Genomic DNA, 27,320 nt, shown 5'->3' with positions numbered 1-27,320 from the left:
GGAAGGGGAAGAGAGAAAACTAACATTTGCTCAGCATCCACTTCTATCAGGTTGTCATCTAGTACATTTACCGGCATTGTTTCATAAAGCCTCAGAACCCAGGAAGGCATGTTTATGTGTTACAGTCGAAAGCTGCTTTTGAAGCTGTTTACCAAAGGGGATGGAGGTTTGTGTCCGATTAAAGTCCACGACAGGATTGAGCTCAGTGCTACAGCACTTGCTTGGCATGTGTGCCTCTCTAGTTTACATTCCCAGAACTACAAAGATAGTGTCTTAGTAGGGTTTCTATTGCTGTGACCAACACCATGACCAAAAAACTCATGGGGAGGAAAGGGTTTCTTTGGCTTACACTTCAGCATTGCTGTTTATCACAGAAGGAAATCAGGATAGGAACTCAAGCAGACCAGGATCCTGGAGGCAGGACCTGTTGCAGAGGCCATGGAGGGGTGCTGCTTGTTGGTTTGTTTCACACGGCTTGCTCAGCCTACCTTCTTATAGAACCCAGGACTAACAGCCCAGGAATGGCACCACCTACCATAGGCTGGGCCTTCCCCCATTGATCACTAAATGAGAAAGTGCCCTACAGCTGGATCTCATGGAGGCATTTCCTCAGCTGAGTCTCCTTCCTCTGATGACACTAGTTTGTGTCAAGTTGATATAGATAGATATATAGATAGGTACGTAGGTCAGTAGGTAGGTTGTTAGGTAGGTAGATAGATACGCGTATCTCTATATATAATATATTAGGTGTTATATAATATATATATATATATATATATATATGATATTGTTGATAGGTGGATGGTAGGTGACATATAGTCTAAAGCCCAAGGCAGCCCCTCTCTACCTAGACTGTAGATGAGCGACTACTTTAGAAGGACTGTTTTCTTCTTCTGGAACTCCAGAGTTTAGTTTGCTGTGACATTCTTAATAAAGCTGTGGCAAGTCATGACTTGCAGATGAGCAGGAGGTATTCTCCTGATGACTGTGGACAAATGAACATGTTTGAATGTTTTCTTACTATAGAACCTGGTCAGATTTTGGGGATCTGTAGACGTTTCAACTAAATCCCATTTAACTCATTCAAATATTTCAAACTTATTCAAAACAAGGTGTGTGTGGGGGGCGGTATAGTATGTGCATGTATGTATATACACATGGTAAGATCTGTCTGGGCGTGTGCATGGGAGGCTGGAGAAGGATGTTAGGTCTTCTCCATCACTTTCTGCTATATTCCCACGAGACAGGATCTTCCATAGACACCAGAACTTGCTATTTTTCGGCGGGCCCCAGCAGTCCTCTCTCAGCCTTCCACCCCAGTGTGGGAGTTGACAGGTACACCATCATGCCTGGCCTTTAGATTGGTGCTGGAGATGTGACTCTGGTCCTCCTGCTGCGCGTGCTCCTCTCAAGCCATCACACCAGCCCCTCTGCCTTGTTTTCTGAGCTGGGCCCTCTCTCTGAACGTGAGCTAGACTGGCCAGCCAGCCAGCCTCGGGAATCCTCTGATCTCTGCCTACCAGGGCTTGGATTACAGGCAGCTGATGCTGTGCCCAGATTTTTGCATGATTGCTGGAGGTGCAGACTCAATGCTCCTACCAGAGTTTCACTGGCTAAGTCATCTCTGAAGACATGGTTCTTTTTTTCTGTGCAGTCCGGCTAAATGATGAGGTGTGTTTGGTGAGCGGCGCTATTGTAAATGCCATGTGTTATAGTTAACCGACAGCTGTGAAGCATACCAGCAAACATGCTAACGGTTTGAGCAAGCATACTAAGAGCTCAGTGAAGTTGGGGCCTTTTATGGATGACACATTTGCCAAAGGCTCGGGAGCTCCCCACTGCTAAGTGGCTTGCTGGCCGTGTTTGCTTTTTCTCGGTTCTGTTGTCTCCCACTCCCTCACCACATGAGCATCCTGTTGTCCGTGCAAAAGAACCCAAGCCTGATTTGGAAACCTGCCTTTATACGCCTACCGGGCTGGCCACAGTCATTCTGGTTGGAAGATATGTTTCCAGGCCCTACCTATACACACAGTTTTTTTTTTTAATTCTCTTTTCATGAACTGTTGGGTTTTTCTTGGGAATCTGAGCTAAAGGGCGAGCGACAGACTTCTGAATAGAGTCCTCCCCCATTATTTTATGGCTAATGCTCCTGCCTCTGAGGTAAGTGTGGGATTGTGTGGCAATGCGCCTGCTGTATCATTTGTCCATTAGCGGTCTCTGGAAATGTCTTTGACCCCTCTGGTTCCTGTGGAAACCCAGGAGTTGCTCAGGGCTCTGCTGTGGCTTCCATTTCTGCCTATTTACTTATCAGCTACAGGACATGAAGCATGCGTTTGTGGTATACACAGAGAGGCCTGAGGTGAAGGGTCACATTAGAGAGACAAGGGTGCTAGGAGATTTATCACATCAAAGGTCGCTTGGAAGGGTTCGGGTTTAAATTAATGTACAATATTCTCTTCTTTTTTCACGTTCTTACTGTAGGCACTGAGGGTTGTTTTATTACTGAAAACTGGCATCACTGACTCCATTATTTCTTGTTTAGTCAGTCAGTGAATTCTCCTGGTGCTGAGAGGAAATTAGGATTATTTAACACTCATTTATTTACTTGTTTGTTTGGCTTGTGCAAGTCAGGAAACTCGGGGAAGTGAGTGCCCTCCTTCCGCCATGTGGTTTCCAGGGGCCAGGGACTGAGCTGAAGTCAGCAGGCTTGGCAGTTGGTGCCTTTTACAAACTGATGCTCGGTGCTTGGGTGCTCCGTTGCTCCCTGTCTGTGAGCTCACTGAGAGTAAGACACTTGCCGAAAGTCGCTTAGAGAGGCATACAAAAGGCATCTCTGCAGAAGGGCGTGGTTCCGTGATGGCTGGAGACTGCTGATAATTTGCTTTCCCACCAGCTACATAGAAACCTGACTTCTCATAGACCTTCCTCTGCTGCTCCGTTTACAAGTGTGGTCTAGTATTGTTAGTCTAGTCATTGTTAGACTCTAAGTCAGAGAGTTGGGTTGGGTAGTCCATAGAAAGCTTACATTTGAGTATTAATACTGTTATAATAGATTCGCTTCTCTATTCGAGGAGAATTAAGTCGGTAAATATCTAACAGTTGCTTATGATCCTCACGTTGTACAGTTGTCATGTTATAACACTGATGCTCAGCTTAGTTATTCTCTGAGACATAGTAGCTTATGGCTAATAGAACATTCAGAAGGAATTAATTTGAATATTTTAGTAAGCAAATGAATGCGGAATTTACAATCTGATAATTTTCACTAATTGCAGTAAGGCAGTGCTATTTTATTTTTAATTTATTTTTTTAAGTATTGACTTTTCAAAATAATCTTTAAAAAGCCCAAGGCCTTATTTAGGCTAAATATGCATGGAAATGTTCTAGAGAATGAGGCCATTCTAGAAATATTGCTTGTGCATTTTTAAAACCAAAACATCCCCAGACATGTAGACTATTATCTCCTTTTCTTCCTCCTCCTTTAGCTAATTAGACATAATTACCCGTGGGGTTTCTTTTGATGATGATATTCATAACCTCTCTAAAATTTGGTTAGGTTCAGTGGCTCCCAGGGAATAGGACTTGCCCTGTTTTTACCATATTGAGTGTACAGTGGTCACAGCCTGTTTATCCCTTACGTAACAGATTTGCTTGGGGATTTTCTCCTTACTGTTTTATTGGGAGGCATAACTAGTAGGAATATAGAATATCATTAACGTAGCCGACTTCAAAATCTGCACAGGCCGCTGACCCCCTGTGCTTACACTTGTCCACAGGCTTCCTGTCTCTTAGGTAGAAAGTCAGGCGCCTTTGGGGTGCAGCATTGTTTTATGTAGGGTAAGTGGGTGCTATGTCTACCAGTATGTTTGAATACAGCCTGCAGGAGTTGGTTTTGCTCATAAGGCCATAGCGTTAGGGGTGTGTGCTAGGAGGAGTCACCTGGCTTTAGGGGTCCAGCATTCTTTTATGCTAATTAACTAGGAGCGGTTGACACAGGGCAAGATATATATATAGTTTTCTGTAAGAATGGAGCAAGGCTGAGCTTAATCTCAGGACAGGGCATCCTGTGAGTGTGTCGCCTAAATGTGTAGGTTATCCTTTAGCTTCTCGTTTCCCACTCATGTTTTAAAATCATATTCATTACATCTTTGAAACTTGTGGGAATTGAGTTCACAGTGAGACAGATTTCCACAAACAGTGGAGCTTGCTTATAAGATTACAGAAGCTTAATTTGTAGTTCAGTAACACACGTCCTCCCGATAGATAGAAAAGAATCCCCCCAGATTCTTCCCCACAGCTCTGCCTCTACCTCTGACCTCAACCCTCCTGCGCCAGGCCTGGTCTAGAGTCTGGAGTACAGTGATCTGATGTGACGTCTGTCTCAGGCATGCCTGGGTTCCATGTGTGTGAGGGCTGTTGTAAACCAGACTGGAATGGGCCCATTGCGGATTCATAACTTAGTTAAGACATGGAAAGATCCATTTCTCACAGGAAGGATTTGGTTTTGGACCCCTTGGCAGAATTGGCCATGGCCTAATTCTGATTTTACTTTCTTATCTGTTGTTTCTGGTTCATTTGTGTTCTGCAGATGTACTGGTGGAGGTTTGTTGTTCTTGCTTTGTTAATTTGTCTTCAACTCTAGAGGTGTGCGTGACTTTTGTGGATCAGGAGAAGGGACAGCATCCTGAAGATGCTGTGACCCTAACCCCTCTCACCCTGCTTTTATGATGACAGGAGAGTGCAATGTGTCGCCGAATCTGTGCACACCATTTTCATAGACTGTGGCCTTGTACTCTTGTACCAGAGGTGCAAATTGTGCCTCTGTGAAGAAGTGTCCACTGCGCAGGCTTGTGACTGATGAGGATCACCCGAGGGCTTTGAGACAGAAGCAAAGCTAGAAAATAGAAATCTCAGATTGACATAGCCCTTGTCGAAAAGAGATCCTGGCTGTGGGGTTGAAGTAGTGAGCAAGGGATTGACTGGTTAGTGATGCATCATCTAGTCTGAAGGAAAGTGAAATGGCCTTTTGTAACAAGGCCTTGGTGACCTCTAAAGAGAAAGGATGTTTTGCAGGTTCATAAGTAACATGGGCTATTAATGACTAGACCTCATTAGGATAATTCTCAGTCTGCGTTTGGTTTTGGTTCTGAAATAGCCAGTGGAACCTACATGGAAATTGAGGGATATGTTAAAACATTCTGGGGTCCCAGCTGCAAGGCAGAAGGAGCCACAGTATTATGGGATGTCCACATCAGAGGGTACTGGAAATTTCATCTCTGCCTTATATCTGGCACTCTGGTAGGCACCAGAAAGGTGGAGAGAATAGGCCAGGGGTCCTCTCACCTAGAAACTCCCAGCTTTGTAGGAGGAGGAGGGTAAGGGAACAAGTGAATTACAGGTACCACTGCCTGTGTAGGACCACAAAAAGGGAGGGGAAAATACCCATCCCTGGGTGTTGTTCAGAGCAGGAGAGGATCGTGGGAATGTCTCAAAGAGTAAAGATGAGGCTTGAGTTGAGCCATAACAGATGTGGAGGAGGCCAAGAAGACTGTACCAGATTTTGCAAATCAAGCAGAATGAGTCTTGGGGCTGGGAGACAGCATGGCCTACACCAAATCTCCCAAGTGGTGACTGCATGGCTTGAGCGTAGAATGCAAGAGAGAGCATTCAGAAAAAGTCAGGGGAAACTGACAGGTCTCCTCACAAGGGCTGGGCCCTACTAATGGTTAAGTTGATGAACAACAGAATGGAAATTGCATTGGGATGAGGGGATGGATGTTGAGGGGACACGACAGAAGCCATCCAGAGAATTTCACATGCAAGAGTTGTTCTGAGAGAGAGCATAGTCACACTGAAGGGGGGTCTAGAGTTGTAGGAGAAGAAAGCAAAGCCCAGCAACTTACTGGAACTGATGGGAAGATGTGATGGTGATGGGGATAATGAGTTTGTATAGGGTAAGAAGAGCCATGTCTTTATTTTATGTGGATGAGTTTGTATAGGGTAAGAAGAGCCATGTCTTTATTTTATGTGGATGAGTTTGTATAGGGTAAGAAGGGCTTTGTCTATGTTTGATGTGTCATGAACTGGTTCTAATCAAGGATTAGTGGGGTACTGCCCTTCCAAAACAATGATGAAAAAATCCTTGTACCCTCCATAGACTTGCTTACCAAAAGTGTATGCAGTGGTTGGCCACAGCTTTCTGTCATGTGATAGGAAGTCCATTTGGAATAACTTGCACCATCAGTTGGTGTGCTCAGGGTTCTCTGTGTAAAAACTTGGTATGATGGGAGGCTGTTTTCTCCTTCTGAGCAGTGCCTGGTACTTCCTTCCTAAGGGTACCTGGCACCTGCCTGCCTGGGCTCACAAAGCCTCCTTTTCTCTAGCTGTGGACATTAGCTAGCATCTCCTTGCAAGTTTGTGGTGGGAATTGAATCAGATCTGAGCACCTTCGAAAAGAGAGTGACAGAAACGGCTAGTGAATGCCACTGATGTCTCTTCTCCCTTCAAAGGACACAGGAAACCAAACTCCGTCTCTTCATTGTTGAGGCCCTCTGAGTGGGGAGCTGGAGACCAGTAGAAAAGTGGAATGTGGAGTTAGACAAGCATTTGCGTTCTTTGAGGAGAATTCACATGAAGGGGAGGGGGGCATTTTTTTATCCCTTTCTGACCACGCCCTCAACCCTCCTCTTGCTACAGGATGTCAGCTGCAACGAGATCACAGCCTTGCCCCAGCAGATAGGCCAGCTGAAGTCTCTGCGAGAACTGAACGTCCGGAGAAATTACCTGAAGGTTTTACCACCCGGTAAGAAAATAGGGCAAGAGGAAGAACATGCAGGAGACATTACCCTTTTCGTTTTTCTTTTATGAGTTTATGAGTGGTGGTGTGTCTTGTGTGCCTGTGCACTTTGGTTGCTATTATTAAGAATTTGAATCTCACCGACAGATAGCAGAACAATGATGGTCAGGTTGTAGTTCAAATCAAGACTATAGGAACACAACCATTAACGGGATGGATGTTAGCTCTTTAGGACTTCTATGGAAAGGACCACAGAGAGGGCAGCCTAAATGACAGAACCGTGTCTGTTCATCGTCGTGGAGGCTGGAAGGTGTTGGCCAGTTTGTTCCTTCCAAGGTCTTTCTCTGTGGCTCGCAGATGGTCTTTTCCTTCCCGTGTCCTCAGAGCATCTCACTATTTGTGTCTCTGTCCTGGTCTCTTTTTCCTATTAAGCCAAAGGATTAAAGTCTACTCTAATGGCCTCGGTGTCTCTTAATTACCCCTGTAAAGGCTTTGTCTCCAAATACCATTAAATTTTGACATATCGGGGTTAAGAGTTCTATGTCTGAATTTTGGGGTGAGGGACTTGGCCAGTCCATACCAGGGCAGAATGAATTCTTTTGGGGCTGGTGTGAACTGTTCTAGAACATGAAGCCAACAGTCTGGAGAGGACAAGCTGATTTCCTGAGATCACATTAGATTTTCCTTGAGGGCCCTCTGATGTCCAAATTGTTCTTTGAGAGTTTCATATAACATGTTTTGATTATGTTACTCCCCCTTCCCCAATCCTGACCAAACCCAACCCTGCCTTCCTATCCAGCCAACTTTGTATCTTTTTTTTTTTAAACTCATCAAGACTAATTTTTACTTCCCAAGTATTCTTGGATGTGTGGCCTTCCATGGGAACATGGTCAATTCATCAGGGCCTACACTTTTTAGAGAACATTGTCTCTCCCTCTTCTGGCAGCTAACAGTTGACAATAGCCCCAAGGCTAGGGGTAGGACTTCATGCCCACTTTCCATCTCCTTGCTGGGATTTGGTCCTACCTAGGTTTTGTGTGTGCTGTTGCAACTGCTGCAGATTCACATGCTAAGCTGCCCCTGCTGTATTTCAATATTGTTTCCTGTCCTACCCACTATCGCTGGGTTTTACACTCTTCTCATCCTCCCTTCCTCAGTGATCCCCAAGCCTAGGGAGGAGAAGGTAGAGCATTTATATTCCATTTGGGGCCGAATCTCTTATCTTCATTTGGCAATTTGCCAGTCATTTACTACTTCTCAGATGAGGGTTTAGAGATGCGCTGATCTGTGGGTATAACAATAAGTTATTAGGAGCCAGTTTAATATAATGGCAATTTTTAGCAGAATAATAGTAGTAGATTCTGTCCTGGGGTCTATTACCCATCTAGCCATAGGTTCTTTGCCCGATCTTTAATGGTGCTGGATATGGGTCTCATTGTGTAGGGTGGACTTACATCCAATCAGAAAGTGGCTGGTTATTTGTATGATGTTTAGCCACCCTTGCACCAGTGGGCATGCCTTGCCAGGCTAGTCATTACTGTGACTCCCAGGGTTCAGAGTGTACTCCCAGGGTAAGAAGGAAGATTACTCTTTTTCTCTAGTAGCATGCACAGCACTTTTGAGTTCTGTGAATGCTGGCTACTAGGGATGATGCTTCCAGGTCAGTACCTGCTTGATTTTGCTGTGTTCTATAACTTTTAAGTACGTTGCCCCATTTTAGGTTCCAAGGTGATGACTCCATTTTAACTCCTGATATAAGTGCATATGATTACATTTAGGAAGCTTCTGCAGTAGCCAATTTCTGTGACTTTTTTGGAAGGCATCTCAGTGCCAATGTGCACACTTGGAGGCAGCTGCCATCCAGTTCGTTTGGTATTCATTAGTGTGGCATTTTGAAATCTGCCATCCTGTTTTCACTTTCTTGTTCGAGACATGGAAACAGCGTCTGAAACAGTGCGGTGGAGCCCTGTAAAATGCATCATATGTGATGATAGAGGGCTGGGGGAGGGGTTCCCCTTGCTCATGCTGGCTTGCATTCGAAGAAGAATTATAAACTTCCTCTGTGTAGGTTTTGTTGCTTTCTCTGAGATGAGCTCATTGAAGAGATTTACTTTCTCCACTGGTTCCGGGGCGCGGTTTCATTTCTTTGAGTGTATAAAAACATTTTCCCTAATAATAATAACTACAAACAGTAACAACGATAACGACAAACAAAATTTTAATTCGCAGCACATCTGCACAGCACAGACTTCCGGGCTTGTTATGAAGAAGCCCCTCTGCATTCGAGTGCCTGTGATAATCATTTTGGAAATGTCATAAATAATTGACTCCGTTTCCAGAAGGGAAAACCAGTTACGTCATTGTATGGCCACAGTGTGGCTCAGGGGAAGAGAGCACACCTGCCAAGCCTCGGTTTCTGTTTCTCTTCCTGCGTCTCTCCCACCTTAAGGACATTCTTTTCCCTAAAAAAAATAAAAAATAAGTTGCCACTTGCTCTGCCTTCCATAATTATGTTTTCTCAGCTTTGATTTTTTTTTTTAAACACCCAAAGCTGAAATGTTAAGTTTACTGGAACATCCTTTTTAAAACGGAAAAAAAAATAATTCTGAATATCAAGTTTCTTTCTGCCTCTGTGTAGAGAACTCTGTTGACAAGAGTGTTGGTCCCTCCAGGCAGCCCATCCGTGGCCTTCCATATTTACCTCTGTTTGTTCTCCTGGGGATTCTTCCCTCGTGTGTTTTCAGTTTGAGGAGGGGGAAAAGAGAAGTTGGCAGCCCAGTCACCCTCACCAGTTTTGTGTATCTTACAATGAATAGAATGGGGAGGTCATGCTTCCTTCTTTTAGGTCCTGATGGCAGGGGGACTAGAGGGTTATTCCTGGCCTCCCTTTGAATGGAGAGAGAAATGTCGAGTTCGTCCTCCTTTTCTACCTTCCGCTCCTTCCTCTTGTCTTCTTTCTCCCCCTCCTCCTCCCAACCGTCTTTCTTCTGCTTCTGCTCCATTCTTCCTCTCCTTTTCCTCCTGTTTCTTCTTTCCTCTCTTCCTTTTCTTCCTCCTCCTGTTTGCCTCCGTCTTCCTGTTTTTCTGCTTCTCCATTTCCTCCTTTCCCCCTTCTCGACTTGCTTTCTTCCTTTACCTGTTCTGCCTCTTGACCTTTTCTGGATCAGCCTTGCAAGACTGTCATTACCTCCTGTGCACGGCTGGCTGCTGTGGGAGCGTAGAGGTCTCATTCCCCTATGCTACTGCCCAGTGAAACCTATGGACCAAGGCAGTGGTCGCCCGAAAAGCCTCCTTCGCTCTTCACCTGCGAGTTCTCCACTCCCCAGAATACTCCTCTGGTTATGTTCATAGTCTTCATTTTAATGGGTAAACAATTGCTGGGAACACTTGCTACATAATAGCTCTTGTCTAAGTGCCCCCTTTCTTCTAGCAAAGGAATCATAAAAGCCAGAACACAGAGTCCCATTAAACTTTAACACTGGTGAGAAAGCTTAGCTCTGAAGTCATCCTGCCCGGATGGCACCAATCCTTAGGTGATCCACAGACTGTACCATGAGGGATGTATACTGGCTAGTCAGTTTGTTCTTGGCCAACTTGACACAGGCTAGGGCATCTGGGAAGAGAATGTCAATTGAGAAAGTGCTTGCGTCGGATTAGCTTGTAGGCAAGTCTGCAGGCATTTTCTTGGCAAGTGATGCTGGTTTCTAGAAGAAAGCAGGCTTAGCAAGCCTTGAGGAGCATGCCAGCACTCCTCCATGGCCTCTGTATCAGCTCCTGCCTCCAGGTCCCTGCCCTGCCCTCCCTTTGTGGTGGACTGTAAACTGTATGCTGAGATAAGCCCTTTCCTCACCGGGTTGTTTTTGGCCATGGTGTTCATTGCAGCAATAGAAACACTAAGACAGAATCCTGCTTTCCCTTTCCTTTCAGTCCCAAGCTTCCACCTCCACAACCTAGCTGCCCCTGCCACTCCTCCCTGTGCCACATCCAGACAGCCTTTAGGAGATGGTCTGAGACCCGTGACGGCCGCCACTGGGGATGTGAGCTGCTCAGGGCAGTGTGGACACACAGATTCCTTGGCATATGTTTTGACATACAGTTCCCGAGTTTGTCCTATAGAGCCTCCACGGACTTCACTTCGAGGCCTGGGAGTTGGGTGTCCTTCGTCGTTCTAGAATTTTCTATCTCATCACTCCGTTCTGGAAGATGAAGTAATACCCTGAGGTGTGAAAGGTGGAAAGCCCCTTACTTTCCCTGGGCCTTGAGTTCTGAGAAGACATAGCGCTCAGCCCCAGGGAGTGGTGTCGGGGGAGCCAAAGTCCTCTGCAGGGTTGTTTGAAAGCCTCAGCCGTGCAGTGGAGGAGGAGAAACTGCTGAGTCTTCTTTTAGGTGGGTGCCCTCCCCTTTGGGTCCTCTCCCTGTCTAGCTTCGGGCTGTCTTCCTCTTTAGGAGGCCGGAAGTATTTGAAACCACTATATTTTGGCCTCTGACAGCTCCCGTACCCGAAGTACAGGGCACTGTTCTGAAGTGACCCTACTGTAGTCTTGACCCAGCCAGCTCCGAGATCTGCCAGCGTCACCCTGGATTCTGGCACTGCCCAGCCTCGCTTTGCTCTCTGGGAATCTGTTTGACTTCATTCCTAGCAGCTGCCAGTGTCGGTTGGAATACTTGAAATTACTGAGTGTTTACTGTGCCACTGGGTGGGGACCTAAGGCTAAATGCAGCATCTTCTATGAGCTGCGCAGGGGCCGACTTCAAAGGCAACAAAACAAAGCCCAGCCAGATCGGAATTATGGGGCCTTTCAGAAAATCCTAAATTAGGTAACACTAGGAAAATGAACAAAACACGACCACAACAACAACAACAAAATAGCCTCTGAGAAAATCAGGAACATAGTGACCGAAACTTTTTCTGGCTTCGTGCCAACTAAGCGCCACTGAATAGATAAGGATTTTCTGTACTTAGCATGTCATTCCTCGTCAGCAAGTGCTTCAGGAAAATGGGGGACAGTTGGAACAATCATGCTCTGTGTGCCTGGGCTCCTGCAGTTCCTTTGCTGGAAGAGAACTGGCTCCTTAGATACTATGAATGGCAAGTGTTCCCAGTGCAGCTTGTGGTGACTGAGCACCCAGGAAAAGATCCCTCCATTCAGGGAAATACTTTATATATGCTTACCTTGTATTCCTAACAGCTGGCTTTTGGTTTTACTAAACAGCATATCCCCTGATATGCAGAAGGTTAACTTTTGAGGGCGTAGCTGCTTGATCCTGCTGTTTTCTGAGATTTTCTTTTCTTTTAATTCGTTTTCCTTTCTCTCTGTTTCAGAGCTAGTAGATCTCCCCTTGGTAAAGTTTGACTTTTCCTGCAACAAAGTTCTGGTGATCCCCATCTGCTTCAGAGAGATGAAGCAGTTGCAGGTGCTCCTGCTGGAGAACAACCCTCTGCAGTCCCCTCCGGCTCAGGTGAGGACCCGCCCAGAGCCTTGACCCAGCGGCCCCTGCTCTGGGACTCTCTGCACACCCAAGACTGCGCTAGGCATGATGGGGTGCAGTGGGTATTCTCCCGCCGTGTGTGAAGCTTTACGTACATCTGGCTAAGTTAACCTTGGGATGCATCACATCTGTGCACACATCTGTGTCACCATTTTTGAACACCCCAAAGCCAAAATTACAGGTTTGGTAATGTACCACTCAGTCATAGAATATTTGGACTACAAGGGGGTAATATGTTCCATATTTGAATGTTAGCTAGGAAAGTGGAATTTAAACATCTTAAAAATAAATAATCACTGATATTTTTGAGACAGGTATTAAATATAAAACTATAAGAAACACTCTAAAGTATGTATACATACAAATAAAATTTTACAGTTTATTTTCTTTTTAAATAACGTAATGACTTATTAAATCGATTATTATCTTTAAAACTCTTATTGTTCTCTATAGACTTGAAAATTAATGTTTTTTTTACCTTTTATAGTTGGACAATTACCAATATGGGCCCACTTTTATAAATTTTACACTATTGTCATTTAAATACATTTTTGTTAAAATTTAGTAGTTTTAAAAGGTTAGGAATTTCTTGAGCATGATTTTCTGTTCAAAGTAGAACTTGGAGGGAACAGTCCTGAGAATCCATGGTGTGTTTTGTGGCCGTCATTAGGGGTTTGCTCACCAGGACATTCTGAAGATTAAATTGCACGGTCAGGGACCTGGAGCTTACATTTTGTTTTGTCACGCGTTACTGATGTCTTCGTAGATTTGCACAAAAGGCAAAGTGCACATATTTAAGTATCTGAGTATACAGGCGTGCCAGATAAAGACGACTGATCCCCTCTACCTCCACACCATGGAGAGGCCTCATTTACACCAGCACGTAGAAGACAGGTGAGTTAATGCCTTCCTTCCTGAGAGAGCCTGCTTAGAAGGCGCGTAGTCGCAGCTGCCCCAATAACTGGGAGCCAGAATACCTGTGTTTCATTTGTGTAATCCACACTTATGACTTAGAGCTTGGGAAAAGAATGGCGTACAAAACGCTGATGCTGGAGAGACTCAAATCTACCTTCTCATCAATAATCAATTCTTCCTGAATATGTGTGTGGATGCTCATAAACAATATCTATACTGGATCTTATGCTTCCAATTAACATAGCTATATTAAACTATTATTGTAAAGCATTGCATTTTTTAAAGTTGGTATTGTTAAGCTGGGCATGGTGGCATACACCTGTAATCCCGATATTTAGGAGACCTAGCTAAGAGGATCGTGAATTTTAGTTCAGTCTGGGTCCGTACATAGGTGTATATATAGCAAGATCTTGTCCCGGCCCTGCTGTTCTTGATTTTAATGACTGTATCAAGCTGAAATGTTTTAGGAGTTACCGATTTTCTGTATACCTGCACACTGTTAGTGTTATCTTAACACCGTTAAGACCTGTGGGCTTCAGTTTTTAAAATGCATTGTGGCTATTTTTTTCCCATTTTTTCCCTCTTTCTTGTGAAAGTATGAGGATCCCTTCAAGCTTCCCTGGGCCATCTGTGCCATAAGACAGGCCATGAGCATCCTGAGAACAGAGTTGCCTCAGGGACACTAAGGAACAGTGCCTCTTCTAGAGACTTCTCCAGGGCAGGGACCTTTTGCTTTGCTCTTTGCTAAACAGGGTGACTTGAAATTTCATACCACCCTAATGGCATTTTCAAAATAATGATATAACTATATATTGCTTATTTTATGTTTATATTACCAGGTATAGTTAATCACAGGAAAGGTTTTCAAAATGATTGAAAATAGTGTTTTATTACCTACCAGATAAAAGCAATTATGTATCTTACTGTTTTTATATATGTACAATGAAATAAAATTAGTAACTGTTTCAAAGCAATAAGTTGCTCCTCAGAGGAGGAAGTCCTGAATACAGAGAATTATGATGTCCACGGCAGCTGTGTATAGTTCTCGTTATGTCCATTTCTTCATAGTTCTTAGGAGTAGACTGATTCGTGTGTCACATAATCATAATTACAATAATGATGATAAATTTTCTATAATGAAGTGATTATATTACTAATCGGTATATCTGGGTGTCAACTTTGTGATTTTTTTAAAATTTTTTTTCCTAACTGAATTCAATGATGATGACATCTCCCCAGTAAGAAGGATTCTGATTCGGGAGTTGGAAGTGACAATGGAGATAAGCGGTTGTCTGCCACCGAGGTAAATCTGGTGACCACGGTATTCTCCTTGGTTCTGGGTCCATCTGTCTGTGTCCACGAACGTCTTTTTCTGGAAGAAGCCACTGGTGCATTTGGATGATTTGCATTGACAGTTCAGTCACATGCGGGAGCACAGCTCGGAACTCCTAAGGTTATGTAAACAGTAGCTTCTGTCACTCTGTCTCTGTCTACCTTATTATTTTAGAAATAACTCAGAAATACAGTCCCTGTCTTTTTCCCACTCCCACATTATCGGAATAGTCTTTACTGCTGAGTAAATACTCTGAGAGGGCCAAGTCCTGTCCAAGCATGAAGCTCTTTTAGAAATACACCTGTCTTTAACAGTACTTCGGGAAGCGTGGTTATATGTATTCAGAAGAGTTAAGGCGTCAAGCATGCACTGTGTCTGAGTAGCCTATTCCCTGAAATGTTTTAAGTGAATGTGTATGTGTTAGGGTGTGCATGTGCCACACCATGTGTGGGGGTTAGAAGACAACGTGCAGGAGTCAGTTCTTCCCTTCCACCATGCGGCTTCCGGGGATTAAATTCACGCACTCATCGGACTTGGCACCTCGCGCCTTTACCTGCGGAGCCATCTCTCTGGCCCTTACCTGTAGTTTCTAGAACAGTATTTATAGTTCTGCCACTTCAGCTGTGTTCTGCTCAGAGAATGAAGTGTGTTTGTAAGGTGAGTCAAATCAGTCTGCATGACAGAGCTTCCTCCAGTGACATGGAGCACGCCATGCATGTCTTTTGTTTATTTGTTTTTGAGACAGGGTTTCTCTGTGTCTCTTTGGTTGTCCTGGAACTCACTCTGTAGACCAGGCTGGCCCTGAACTCATAGAGATCCACCTGCCTCTGCCTCCTGAGTGCAGGGATTAAAGGAGTGTACCACAACACCCAGCCATGTGTGGTTCATTAGGTCCCACAGGGTATCCTTGAGGTTGCAATAATTAGATCAGTTGCTTCATCTAAAGCAATCACAGTTTTATTGAGTGCGATTTCAGGAAGATTTTTTTTCCCCAATTCTCTTCTGGTTTTGAGCTTTAACAAGCAGAAAAGTTTATTTTCCACAAAATGTGCTATAAAGCAGTGTATTTAGAAACAAAACAAAACAACCTAAAATTTGGTGCCGGGGCATGGATTGGGTAGTCTTGTAAAATGCTCGCCGTGTACCACGAGCTCAATCCTCAGTGCCCCTGGAAAAGCCAGTTCCAGAAATACAAGCCAGTCATCACACTGTGAGGAAGAGAGACAAGAGGAACCTGGAGCGCTCCAGAAATACAAGCCAGTCATCATACTGTGAGGAAGAGAGACAAGAGGAACCTGGAGCTCAGCAGCTCCGGCCAACCAGCCCAGCTAAATCCGTGGGATCCAGGCTCAGTGAGGAGACCCCGTCTCTAGAAGAATGTGGAGAGGGAGGGGGAGTTTCAGCATTGATCTCTGGCCTCTTCATGCTACACACACACACACACACACACACACACACACACACACACACACACACAAAATAAAATAAAATTCCTCAGCATTTTTCTGATGAATTTCTTTTAAAGCATTTTGAAGAAGAGTTAGTAGGAAGAAAAAGGCAGCCACTAGCAGTGTAAGAAAATGCCCCACGTGAAGCCACATTGACAGTTGGCCGTGGTTCCTGGGTGGGGTGGTGCGGTGGGAACGCTGACTACACTGCTTTTCTATGTTACTGTCTATTTAACCCCTTAGACTTCACGAAAACTCCTAAGTCCTCTCAAATGGACCATTGTTGCAGAAACTAGCCACCCTGGACTTATTTTCCATTAAACTGAAACAATCTCTCCTTTATCTCTCTTCTAAGAGTAATTAAGTTCATTAATAAAACATCTCACAAAGAGCTTCATTATCCTTCTCCACTTATAAGTTGGATGTTAATCGCATTCTGAAGAGAGCCCAAGGAATTGCTTTCCCCCTTTAATTAAATGCATATCTTTGGACTTCTGCTAACTGTAAGGGTGGGAGGTGGGTGGAGGGAAAAGGGACTGTAGAAATAATTATAAATCAGTAGGATAAAATGAAGGAGTCTCTCCTTTGCCTCTCTCACTCCCATGCTAGCCTCATTGTCTAAGCGTACCTCTAAAACGCTTGTTTGTTTCTTATGAATGGTAAGGTTTTGAATTAATATTTCATGGTGTGCTATTTGTAAATGTTTTGGCCAGGATCACTCCCCACTGAAAACCTCATTGTCAGGGTCAGTGGTCATACCGTTACCTTTTCTCTGACGGTTGCTGTTGGCTGACTGTCTTAACATTGGTTATGAAGGCAGCAGATGCATATTTTCCCCAAGTATAATTCAGAGCTTGTGGGGAATCTGGGAATATTTGTTTGCTGAGTGAAATTCATGCTTGCCTTCTGCCTGTTTCTAAATCAGCTGTGCTTGTGTCCAAGAATGAAGAGAGCTGCAAACCTTGAGCAACTAGCCGCACACCTGTTGTATGCTCTGGGGATGCCCTGCTCCCTGTGCCTTGGGATGCTTGTCACTTGTCACTAAAGAGCAACACCAGAAATGGAGATGGGAAGATAAATGGGGATCTGTGTCTTAACTTGTGATACAAGAGTATGGCTTAAGGCCAATGTGCTAGCTTGTGTCAAACATTCCCCTGTTACCTTGGGCATCGCATGGTCCTTGAGTGCCTATGGCTGTAAGCTCAGAATGGGAGGAACCCCACAAGACTTTAGGTCGAAGCTTATCTGTGGAGGTGTGTGTGTGCAATGTTAACATTGTACATTTGTGCTCATAGCCAGCTCTCATCCATAAAGCAGAGCTCCCCCGCTGTGCTGAGAGTCTCACTCACATGCCCACCATTCCCCGTGAACAGCCGCTCTCCTGAGTTCAGACATCACCGTCAGGGTGTTTCTGAATTTGTATAGGTAGGAGTTTGTCTCTGCTGTCTTTTACTCAGTGTTCTGTTTTAAGGCCAGGAGGCCACTTTCTTACAGAGTTCTCTTTGTCTGCACCCACAAGACTTCTCCTTTGAATGACACGATTCCCTTTTTATCTTTTTAGCCCTCCGATGAGGACACAGTTAGCCTCAATGTTCCCATGTCAAATATCATGGAGGAAGACCAGACCGTCAAGGAGGATGCATGCCATCGTCTGACCCCAGCTAAAGGTCTGAGTGAGATGTGTGTAAAGAGCACTTGCTTTGTAGGTTTGGCCACAGGGCTTCCAGCACCATGTACGGATGCGGAGGCGATCAGTTTACTCTTTGTGTTATACATACTGTGAGCCAACTGACGTGCCCACAGGTGAATTTCATGTCAAGTCCCAAACTCTAGATAGCTCTTCTATCTATTCTACAGGTGGAGAGACCAAGGCTCAGACAGTTTAAGTAACTTCCCAGTGATTTCTCAAGCCAGCTCTGCTCCTAACGGTCAATAATAGAGCCCTCATCCTGAAGATTATAGGAGAGTCTTTAGATTGATTTTTGAAAAGAAAATATTGATATGATACATAAGACTTAGGACAGCTCTACTTGCTATCATCAAATCTCCACATCTCAGTGACAGTCCAAATAGAAACTGGTGGTTGGCAGACAGCTGCCCTCCAAAGGTTGATTGGCAGGCCAATGGCTCATTCCTCACCGTTAGCATGGATTCCCAGTGTCTTCACATCCATGTATGTTAAGCTAGAGTGGTTGTGGGCTGGCCTAGAAGTGCCCATCTTTTATAAGACATGCTTTATTCCATGGGCATATCTAATAGACTTGAGGTATGGGCTTGGGAATCTGTTGGACTGTAACCAAGTCCGTTGGTCTCATTCATCTCCTATAAAGACCATTAAATTAGATGGCCTCCAAAGGACTTTGTAACTCAAGAGCTTTGACTCTTAGATAATCATCAAGTGATCACTAAACATTGTAGCTTGAGCGTCTCAATCCTCGTGAGAGCCACACTGTCATAGATAATGTGGCAGAATGTTGATGGCTCTTGTTTATTCGATGACTTTAAAAGAAAATATTGCAATTTACTATTCATGATTGAGGATGGAGAATGTTGTACACAAAGTGTAGAACTGTATCAGTGATAGATCAAATCCCAGGATGATCACTTTCTTTCACAGTTTGTTAGATTTATTCATTTTATTTTATGTGTATAAATGCTTTTCCTATGTGTATGTAAGCACACCATGTACGGGCCTGATATCTGCAGAGGTCAGATAGGGGCATTGGGTCCCCCGGAGCTGGAGTTACAGTTGATTGTGGCTCACCATGTGAATGGTGAGGGCTGCGAAGGGAACCTGAGCCTGGATCCTCCCTAACAGTGACACACACTCTTACCTCCTGAGCCGCGTCTCCAGTCCCTGCCATGGTTTTCTTCATGATCAGAGAGCTATTTTAAGGCCACTCAAACATTTCCCTATTTTTTTTTCACTTCTTAGATTTAGGAAACTTGTATTTGTTTGGAACAAGGTCTTCCTACTTCCAGCCTAGGCTTGCCTGCTTCTGCCTCTCCGGTACTGCGTGTAGATGAGCACCCCCACACCCGACTCTTAGCTTTAGATTTTTTTGTGTTTTCTGACATATTCTTACATGATTTATTTATTCTTATCGTAGGTGCATTGGTGTTTTGCCTGCATCTGTATCTGTGTGAGGGCATTAAAGATCCCCAGGAACTGGAGTTACAGACAGTTGCAGGCTGGTGTGTGGGTCCTGGAAATTGAAGCTGGGTCCTCTGGAAGAGGACCTGAGCCTTCTCTCCAGCACCATAGATTTAGATTTTTACACTTAGAACTTGAGGGTAGCCTTAAACAAAGAGATTATGATAGAAACCATACGTGAACCCAAAAGTCTAGCCAAATAATACATGAAAATATAGCTGTCACTGTGTTCATTCATGTAAATCTTATCACAATATGTAGCATTGGGGGTCATGTTTGAGACATATTTTTTCAAGTAAAATAATTAATCTTTTACTAGTAAGTTCCTCCTAACCCCCTGACAGGGTTACTTTTTAGACTTCTGTGGTCTTCTGTGCAGACTTCACACAGTCCCCTGTGCTCTCTGTTTGTCTGTGCTCTGCCTGCTGGGACAGGTGATTTCTAGCCCAGCCAGCATGCTCTTGCTTCTGGAGAGCCTTTCTCAGGGGGTAGTTTCTGTCATTGGTAGGATGTGTGTGGGGGGTCTTGTCATGTTCCACATTTTCTGAAGATTTTTGGTTGCTTAAGGACAAGTCATTTACTCCCTCCAATGGACATGAAGGTACATATCTTAAGTGGCTTGATGCTTCCCATGGAACAGCCAGTCAGTATATTTTGTTGAACTTAGAATTTGAATTAATTAGCCACATTCTGCTGAGAGTGTAAAAACTCTCTTTTATAATTGTCTTGATTCTTTAAAACCATGAGGTGACATTTCAGTTCTTTTGTGGGGAGCTAAGCCATCAAACAGCCTTGATGTCTGACATTCAGTTTGGGGTCTAGTTTATTTTTTATTCCTTCTCCCCTGGTGAATTTTCACCTTATATTTTACGGGGAAGATTAAGTGTGGTTTATTTCTGGACCTTCACAGGGGGTGAGAGAGGGTTTGGTAGCAGTTATCTGTGTGTTTGAGGACCTGTGCTTCATGCTTCTGTCCTGAAAGTCATACTTTCTTCCTTTCTCTGTGTCTTCCTGACAGGAGAATTTCAGCCAAAGCCTTCCCTCTTGGGTGACAACAGCAGCTCAGGACAAGAAAGAGACCAGTTTGCCGATGGAGCAGATGCTCTTCACTCGGGATTTATGAACTATATTAAGGTAAGATGGTGTGGCTCAACTCATATTCCTCTGCTTGGCGCCTTAGAATTCAGGTTCAAAGATTTCAGTCCAACTTTCCAATCCTGTTTACTGTTTGCTCCTGAAGCCTCCAACATGTCTGTGTCTATCATTGGGAACTTGCTCCAACCATGCTTGTCTCTGAATGGGACGAAGCTTATATATGTTTTTCGTTTGTTTTGTTTTGTTTTTTTTCTGGTTCAGGAGTTTCTCTGCTCCTTCTTCCTCACCCAGCCTCACAAGTTAGCAGCCTGACCAGGATTGCCATACTCATTTGCAAAGGCTCAAAATCATTTTATTTCCTCATCATGTTCTGTGTGACTACTTCTTGAGAAGCTCAGGCTTGAGAGCTCAGGCTGAGCACCCTTTAACCTTAAAACTAGAAATGCCAGCTGGGTAATGATGGTACACACTTTCAATCCCAGCACTCTGGAGGCAGAGGCAGGCGGATCTTTGTGATTTGAGGCAGGCCTGGTCTATAGAGCAGTCCCAGGACTGGCTCTTTAGCTACTGAGAAACCCTGTCTTGAAAAAGAAAGAAAAAAGAACTAGAAATGTCCCAGGTTCCCGGGCTCTTCAGATTTTGGAATATTCATGTAGACATTACAGAATAAGGATCTATAATCCAAAAGTCTGAAATCCAAAGTGTTCTAAAAGTAGAAGCTTCAAAGTCATGTGGTTCAAAGGCTTCAGCTTGATGGGCTAGCAAGATGGCTCCCATATGGATGCCAGAGGACAGCTAATTCTCCTTACACCATGTGGATCCCAGGGATTGAACTCAGATCATCAGGCTTCGCGACAGGTTCCTTGACCTCCTGAGCCATCTTGCCAGCCCCTCATCCATGTTTTGTGATGATCACTTTGATGCTTTGACCCAGCTTAACCAATATTTTTTGGTCATTAACTCCAAGGACACCAGGAGAAAGACAAGCTAAACTTTATTTATGCTGCTTAAGATTCTAGTGACCTGTAGCTTTCTTTTTTTTTTTTTTTCAGTGCTTAAAAGCATGTGCTGCTCTTTTTTTTTTTTTTTGAGAAAGGGGAAAAAAAAACCAAGTTTCCACCTCCTCCCAGCCTCCCATTTCCCTCCCCGTCCTCCCACCCTTCCCCCCTCCTCCCACCCTTCTCCCCCTCCCCCCACTCTTCTCCCCCTCCCTCTCCAGTCCAATGGGCAGTCAGGGTTCCCTGCTCTGTGGTAAGTCCTAGGTCCTCCCCCCCTCCGTCTATATCCTACTTAATGTGCTGGCTTTGCGGGAGCCTAGCCAGTTTGGATGTTCACCTTCCTAAATATAGACCTGTAGCTTTCTTTATGCCCTTGAGGTGGAGATAATTAATTTGGCAATTCCGTAATCAACCCTACTTAGTTTGTGCAGTGTGACAGTCTAAAACCAGTGATTCTCAACCTTCCTAATGCTGCGACCCTTTAACACAGGTCCTAGTGCTGTGGTGACCCCAACCATAAAATTATTTGCATTGCTGCTGTAACTTTGCTGTTGTTACGAATTGTAAATAGCTGTATTTTCTGATGATCTCCGGCGATGCCCATGAAAGAGTCATTCAGCCCCAGAGGGGTCGTGACCCCCAGATTGATAACCACTGGTCTAAACTGGTTATAGGCATCCAGAAGGGTAAAACTCAAAGTACAGTATCCCAGCTTTTCACTTTCGGAGCTTCCTCTCATCCTCTGTCTCTGTCCGCATTACTTTAGCCGAGCTCGTCGTGTCTCACCGTGATAGTTAGCGGTGGCACTCGGGCTCCTCCACCAGCACCGGCCCTCTGCCACCAGCTGTTTTCTTAGAGCCCAAACCAATGCGATTTCTCTCAGGTCCCTCCCACAAGGTTCTTTTGCATCAGACTCCTGTCTGTGTGGGACAGTGAGAGTCGTGAGAACATGGGCAAATGATTTGGTCTTCATTGCCTCAAGAGTTTCCCTTAGGTTGAGACTCTAAAGATAGACTTGAAAAATGTGTTTGGAAGATTCTAGATCCAGTTCAAGTTCCAAAGGAAATCAGAGTAATTAGTAGAGCACATTGTCCCCCCAGATTTGAGAGTTCCAGGATGCTGAGGATCCTGGAAATGGCTGCTGTAGAGGGCGGGTCCTCTGGATAGAGATGCATCAGTAAGCATGTGTTAGTTAGGCTCGACTTCTGTTTTGTAACCTTATACCTAAGGACCAATTTGTGTACCGTACTGTCCTGCACATTGATCATTGAAAGTTCTGTAGTCTGTATAATCCTTTCTTACTTCCTGAATTGGCATCTTGTGTTTTGCTATTCTGGTCAGTTTTTTTTTTTTTAATTATTTGAAATAGTTATATTGTATACAACCACTATGCATATTAAATTATCCAATACCAAACCAGTCTACTTAGAGAGAATACCAACTTAGATTTCTGAGAGCCTTTGGCTACATTTTTGTCAGTCAATACCAAACTTTGTTTTATGTATGTCTGTTGTTAGAGACACCTGGCTCAGTGTCAAGTCAGGTACGCCTTAATGGTGGAGGTCGGTTTTGAAAAATGTGTTGTTCTAGAATTTCATCACTGTGTACTTGCCAGTCTCAGGTGGCCACAACATCATTATGTGTGGCTGCCTGCTATTGGTCTATTTGTATTGCGTTCATTAACACCATCGTGCAAACCTGTATTAAACTTACCTACCTCGTCTTTCTTTAGTGAGGTGCTCTGAAGCTGTCCAGGGCTAGGCAGCATCTCAGCATCATATTGGGGGCCCATTGTGAACTATGAAAACATTTTTTTAAAGGCACAAACATATGAAAATGTGCACTAAGTGGGCCAGTGGCAATGCTTGTTCAGTTTACACTATGAGAATGAGAGCCAGAAGACAGAGCGCTTCTTATCCTGCCTCACCTGGAGCCTGCACCTGTTTCGTTTTCATTTTTGTTAATTACTGTGTGTGTGTGTGTGTGTGTATCTATCTGTGTCTGTGAGTGAGAGTGTGTCTGTGTCTTTATGTTACAGCACGGCTTTGGAGACTACAGGTGAATTTTTGTTGAGTAGACCTGTTCTTGAATGCTGCCTATTTGAAGGGAAAAAACAAAAACAAAAAAAAACAAACAAACAAGCTCAGCCGGCTAATGTCAGCTTGTTCTGTGCTCTACATGTTTTGGCGACTTTTCATTTTGAGGTTGCAAATGAGAAGGACACCATGTCTCCACTAGCAAAGACTTAGAAGAACGGGACACGTTGCTTTGGGTGTGACATCTAACAGTCTATTTCTGTGGATTTCACTGTCATTTGCAGAGTGACGCACAATTAGTTTATATGGTGGTTGTTAAACTGTGAAAGTACAGTCAGTATAATAAAAGTCTGAGTGGTTTTTGAAACACCCCCCTCAGGGGAAGTCTGGTCCTAAAGACACACTGGACCCAATGCTGATGTGCCCCTATATCCTACAGTCTGATATTCTTTCTTCCCTAATAGGGAAATGTACCCACTCCAGGGTGGCTCCCTGCCAGTGTTGCTCAGCCTGGATGTTTTCCTTGTCTGTGGAGAAAGTCCAAGGAAGCACATGGAAGGCCCATAGTAGACACAGCTTTCCCAGGGTTCACTCACTCTGTAGCATCTCCAGAGAACTTTGGTGAGGGAGGCTCAGGGAAAGCATTTGAGTAGTGTAGGGCCTTTTTTTCTACTGTTAAATACTAGTTAGTTGAATTAAATAAGGAACTCAGGTAAACTATGTTTTTTTAAACATTTAATTTTCTAAGGTTTTATTTGTTTATTTACTTTTTTTTGAGACAGGGTTTCCCTATATAACAGCTATGGCTGTCCTGGAACTTACTTTGTAAACCAGTCTAGCCTCAAACTCTCAGAGGTCAGCCTGCCTCTGCATCCCTGAGTTCTGGGATTAAAGGCGTATGCCACCACCGCCCCACTAATTTTCTAAGTTTCTAACTTTTTAAGTAATTGTGATAAGATATGTATAGAAAATAAAATCTTTTACCTTAAAAGTTTTTGAGTCAAGTCTTGGTAGGTAGCTCAGGCTGACCTTAAAGTCACGATCCTTCTGCTGTAACTGACCTTCTGAATGCTGAGATGCAAGTGGACACTGCCTATACACCACCCTAATAGATCCTCCTAACCAGATTTCAGTGGCACAGTGCAGTTTGGGTTAAGGATATACATATTGTTACACTGTCCTCTTACCACCAAAACCCTTTTCGTTGTTTAGAACTGAGACTCTGTACCTATTAAATCTGCCCCATTCTGCCACCTCTCTCTGGCAATCACTGCTTTCCTTCTCATCTCAATGAATTTGACTACTATGAGTACCACGCATGGGTGCAGTCATGCAATGTGTGTGTGTGTGTGTGTGTGTGTGTGTGTGTGTGTGTGTGTGTGTGTGATTTCATACTCGAGATTTTCTGGATGTAAAGACTATTTCATTATGTATCTCTAGCGTATCAGTGGATACCAGGTTGGTTTTTGCCTTTTTGCCTCTTGTGAATTACACTCCCGTGGACATGGGCCGGCACTGATTTTAACTTCTCATTGGTTGTCCCGTGTGTTTGTTCTGTCCGTAGGACCAGGCAGAAGACTGTGAAGAGCTGTTGCGGATAGAAGAGGATGCTCACTGGCAGATGGACGGATTGTGAGTGCCAGGGCCGGGTCATAGGTCATCATCACTCCTCTTCAGGAACACTGGCAGTCATGTCCTGATCGATTTTGATCCATTTTTCTTAGGGCAAGTCTAGAGTCTTCCCCAGGCATACTAGTAAGAAGTTGCCAGCTTTTCTATGACTCTTTTTTTTTTTTTTTACAGTACAGGGCTATACACTATCTCTTCATTTGTGCTTTTATGAGGGACTATCACATAGGCTAGGTGACATGGGAGTTTAATTGGCCTGCAGTTACAGAGGCTTAGAAGTCCAAGATCAAAGGGCTGTGTCTCATGAGAGTGTGCAACAGAGCCGAGCTCCTGTGAGTGAGCAGCCACCTTCTGTGATAACGGCAGCCATTGCTCCCCTTGAAGCCCTAGATTCCCTCATGAAGGTCCCATGCCTAACACTGCCATTTTTGGCATTGAATTTTCTACACATCAAGTTTGGAAGGTACATTTGAACCACTGCATAGGTGAATGTTTTGTGTATGTATATATATATGTATGTATGTATGTATGTATGTATATACGTATATATATGTATATATATACGTATATATATAGTTGGCCTTGAGGTTTGTCTGACTCGATGTTGTCAATACAGAAAACATAATATTGAGAATGTCTTCTGCTTTCCTTTCGTTTTGATTGAAGAAGCCAATAGCCAGATCTAATGTGAGGAGAGCCAGTCCCTTCAATCAGGGTCTTTGGGCTCAAATCTTTGAAAAGCACTTTTTCCGTGTCCAGTCTGATAACTGTCATAATTAGCACATATTAAATTCTGCGTTCCTGGCACTGTTTTATTTCCCAAAGCACAGCTCAGTTCTTCCTTTTAGCTGTCCTATGAGCTCCGTTGTCTACCATTGTGCAGATGATGAAGTTGCAGCACGGATTAATGATGTTCTTGTCTCTAAGGCTACAGAAGGCTAACATTTGACCTTGAGGAATCTTGTACCAAATGAATGTCTCTTTTTGTCCTACTGTATATAAAGATTTATTTGGCAAATGAGTGTCTCGCCCGAAAATGAGCCTCTTCCAGGAAGTAGACTTGGTACCTATAGTGTAGGTAGATGTTTACTTCATAGGCTTTTTGCTTCCTATGGTCTGAGATATACGTAGGTCTCAACCTTCCACTATACTTTGTAAGGATGGTTTTTTTCCTTAAAAGGGGCTGGTACAATTGTTTAAAATGTTCTCTATTAGTAGGAATTCTTTGGCCTACATTGTACGGCAAGAACAGCCAACTGTGATCAGATTTCTCCTCCTGGGATGTCCCTCCCTGCCATTCTGTTCTACCAGCTCCTTGTATGCACTTCTGAGATGCCAAGGAGCCCGGCTTACTGTAATAGCATACTATCCCAAGGAAAGAGAACTGAAAGCAGATAAATCTTTGGTTATCTTATTTTCAGTTTCACATCTTCTTTCAGCCTGGCTGTAAAGTCAGGATCATTGGTAGAGCTTTCTAGAAGGCCTGTCTTTATACAAGGTCAGATTTGTTTAGGTGCGTTGGGCCTGGTATGTTTGTTTCTTAAGCTCCACAGCTGATTTTCCTGCATTTCAGAATCAGGATTGAGAGCCACTCTCCCACACTGAGCCCCTCACACCATAAAAGTAAGAATGTTCAGCCATGCTAGTGGAACCTCAGAACGGATACAGCTCTACTCAGGGGAGCCCTTTGAGGATCTTAGAGAACTCAGGAAAGTGTGGAGCCCAACTGACCTTGTCTATTGCCTGACTGGCCTGGGAGTCTGGAGTTAACATGGGCTTTTCTGCCCAGGGACTTCTCTCACCACCAAGGGACACAACCTGCAAGATACTGGCATGGCGTCATTACATTGAGTCTGTCAAAATCATTTTTAGGAGGTTGATGGAGTTTTGCAAGGAGGTGCTTAAGATGTTTCAGTAGTCATTCTGCACTCATAACATGGTTTTGTGTTACAGACTAGGGTCATCCAAAGATCAGGATTTGGATATAGTGATGATGGAGCAGTTCCGAGAAGCAGATTTGCTTCAGGATTCCAACGGGTATGTACGTCTGTTCCCGGCCCTGGTCTTGTGTGTCAGTGAAGCCTGCTAAATTACTGAGGACATTACTTCACTTTCTAAAATAGCTGTACACAATTTGTTCTCCATGTAACCCGCCAACAAAGTAAAGTCATTTAATTGCCTAGTCCCCAAGATCCAAAAGTGAAAGTCAAATTTTTGTAGCTATTGAGATAAGTTCACACCTTCTCAGTCTTTAATGATGGACCCTTAACTCTTATGACGTCCACGTGGAATGCTGGGTAGAATTTACAGAAAGCAGATATGTGATAGAAGCACAAAACATAAACAAATTCTATTAAGGATGGAAATTTACACCCTCTGTGTATTTCTAGTAGTGCTAGGTATATGATAATCAGCCAATGTATTTC

General features: G+C 44.0%; 1 protein-coding gene across 5 annotated transcripts in view; it reads left to right on the top strand.

The window, feature by feature from the left end:
• The window catches only part of Lrch1 (leucine rich repeats and calponin homology domain containing 1), a 182,267-nt gene that overhangs the window by 110,916 nt on the left and 44,031 nt on the right, over positions 1 to 27,320 (top strand). For all 5 annotated transcript variants that reach the window (XM_013349303.2, XM_013349301.2, XM_026783236.1 and 2 more), the window contains exons 4-11: positions 6,697 to 6,802; positions 12,120 to 12,256; positions 13,053 to 13,180; positions 14,441 to 14,504; positions 17,544 to 17,649; positions 20,155 to 20,270; positions 24,830 to 24,897; positions 26,848 to 26,931. In XM_013349303.2, the coding sequence (XP_013204757.1) occupies positions 6,697 to 6,802; positions 12,120 to 12,256; positions 13,053 to 13,180; positions 14,441 to 14,504; positions 17,544 to 17,649; positions 20,155 to 20,270; positions 24,830 to 24,897; positions 26,848 to 26,931 (809 nt within the window). The remainder of the gene's footprint in view (positions 1 to 6,696; positions 6,803 to 12,119; positions 12,257 to 13,052; positions 13,181 to 14,440; positions 14,505 to 17,543; positions 17,650 to 20,154; positions 20,271 to 24,829; positions 24,898 to 26,847; positions 26,932 to 27,320) is intronic.

This window comes from Microtus ochrogaster, chromosome 17 (assembly GCF_000317375.1).
Source record: "Microtus ochrogaster isolate Prairie Vole_2 chromosome 17, MicOch1.0, whole genome shotgun sequence".
NCBI lineage: Eukaryota > Metazoa > Chordata > Mammalia > Rodentia > Cricetidae > Microtus > Microtus ochrogaster.
Note: the sequence above shows the minus strand (reverse complement) of the source record. Positions and strands in the feature narration are given on the sequence as shown.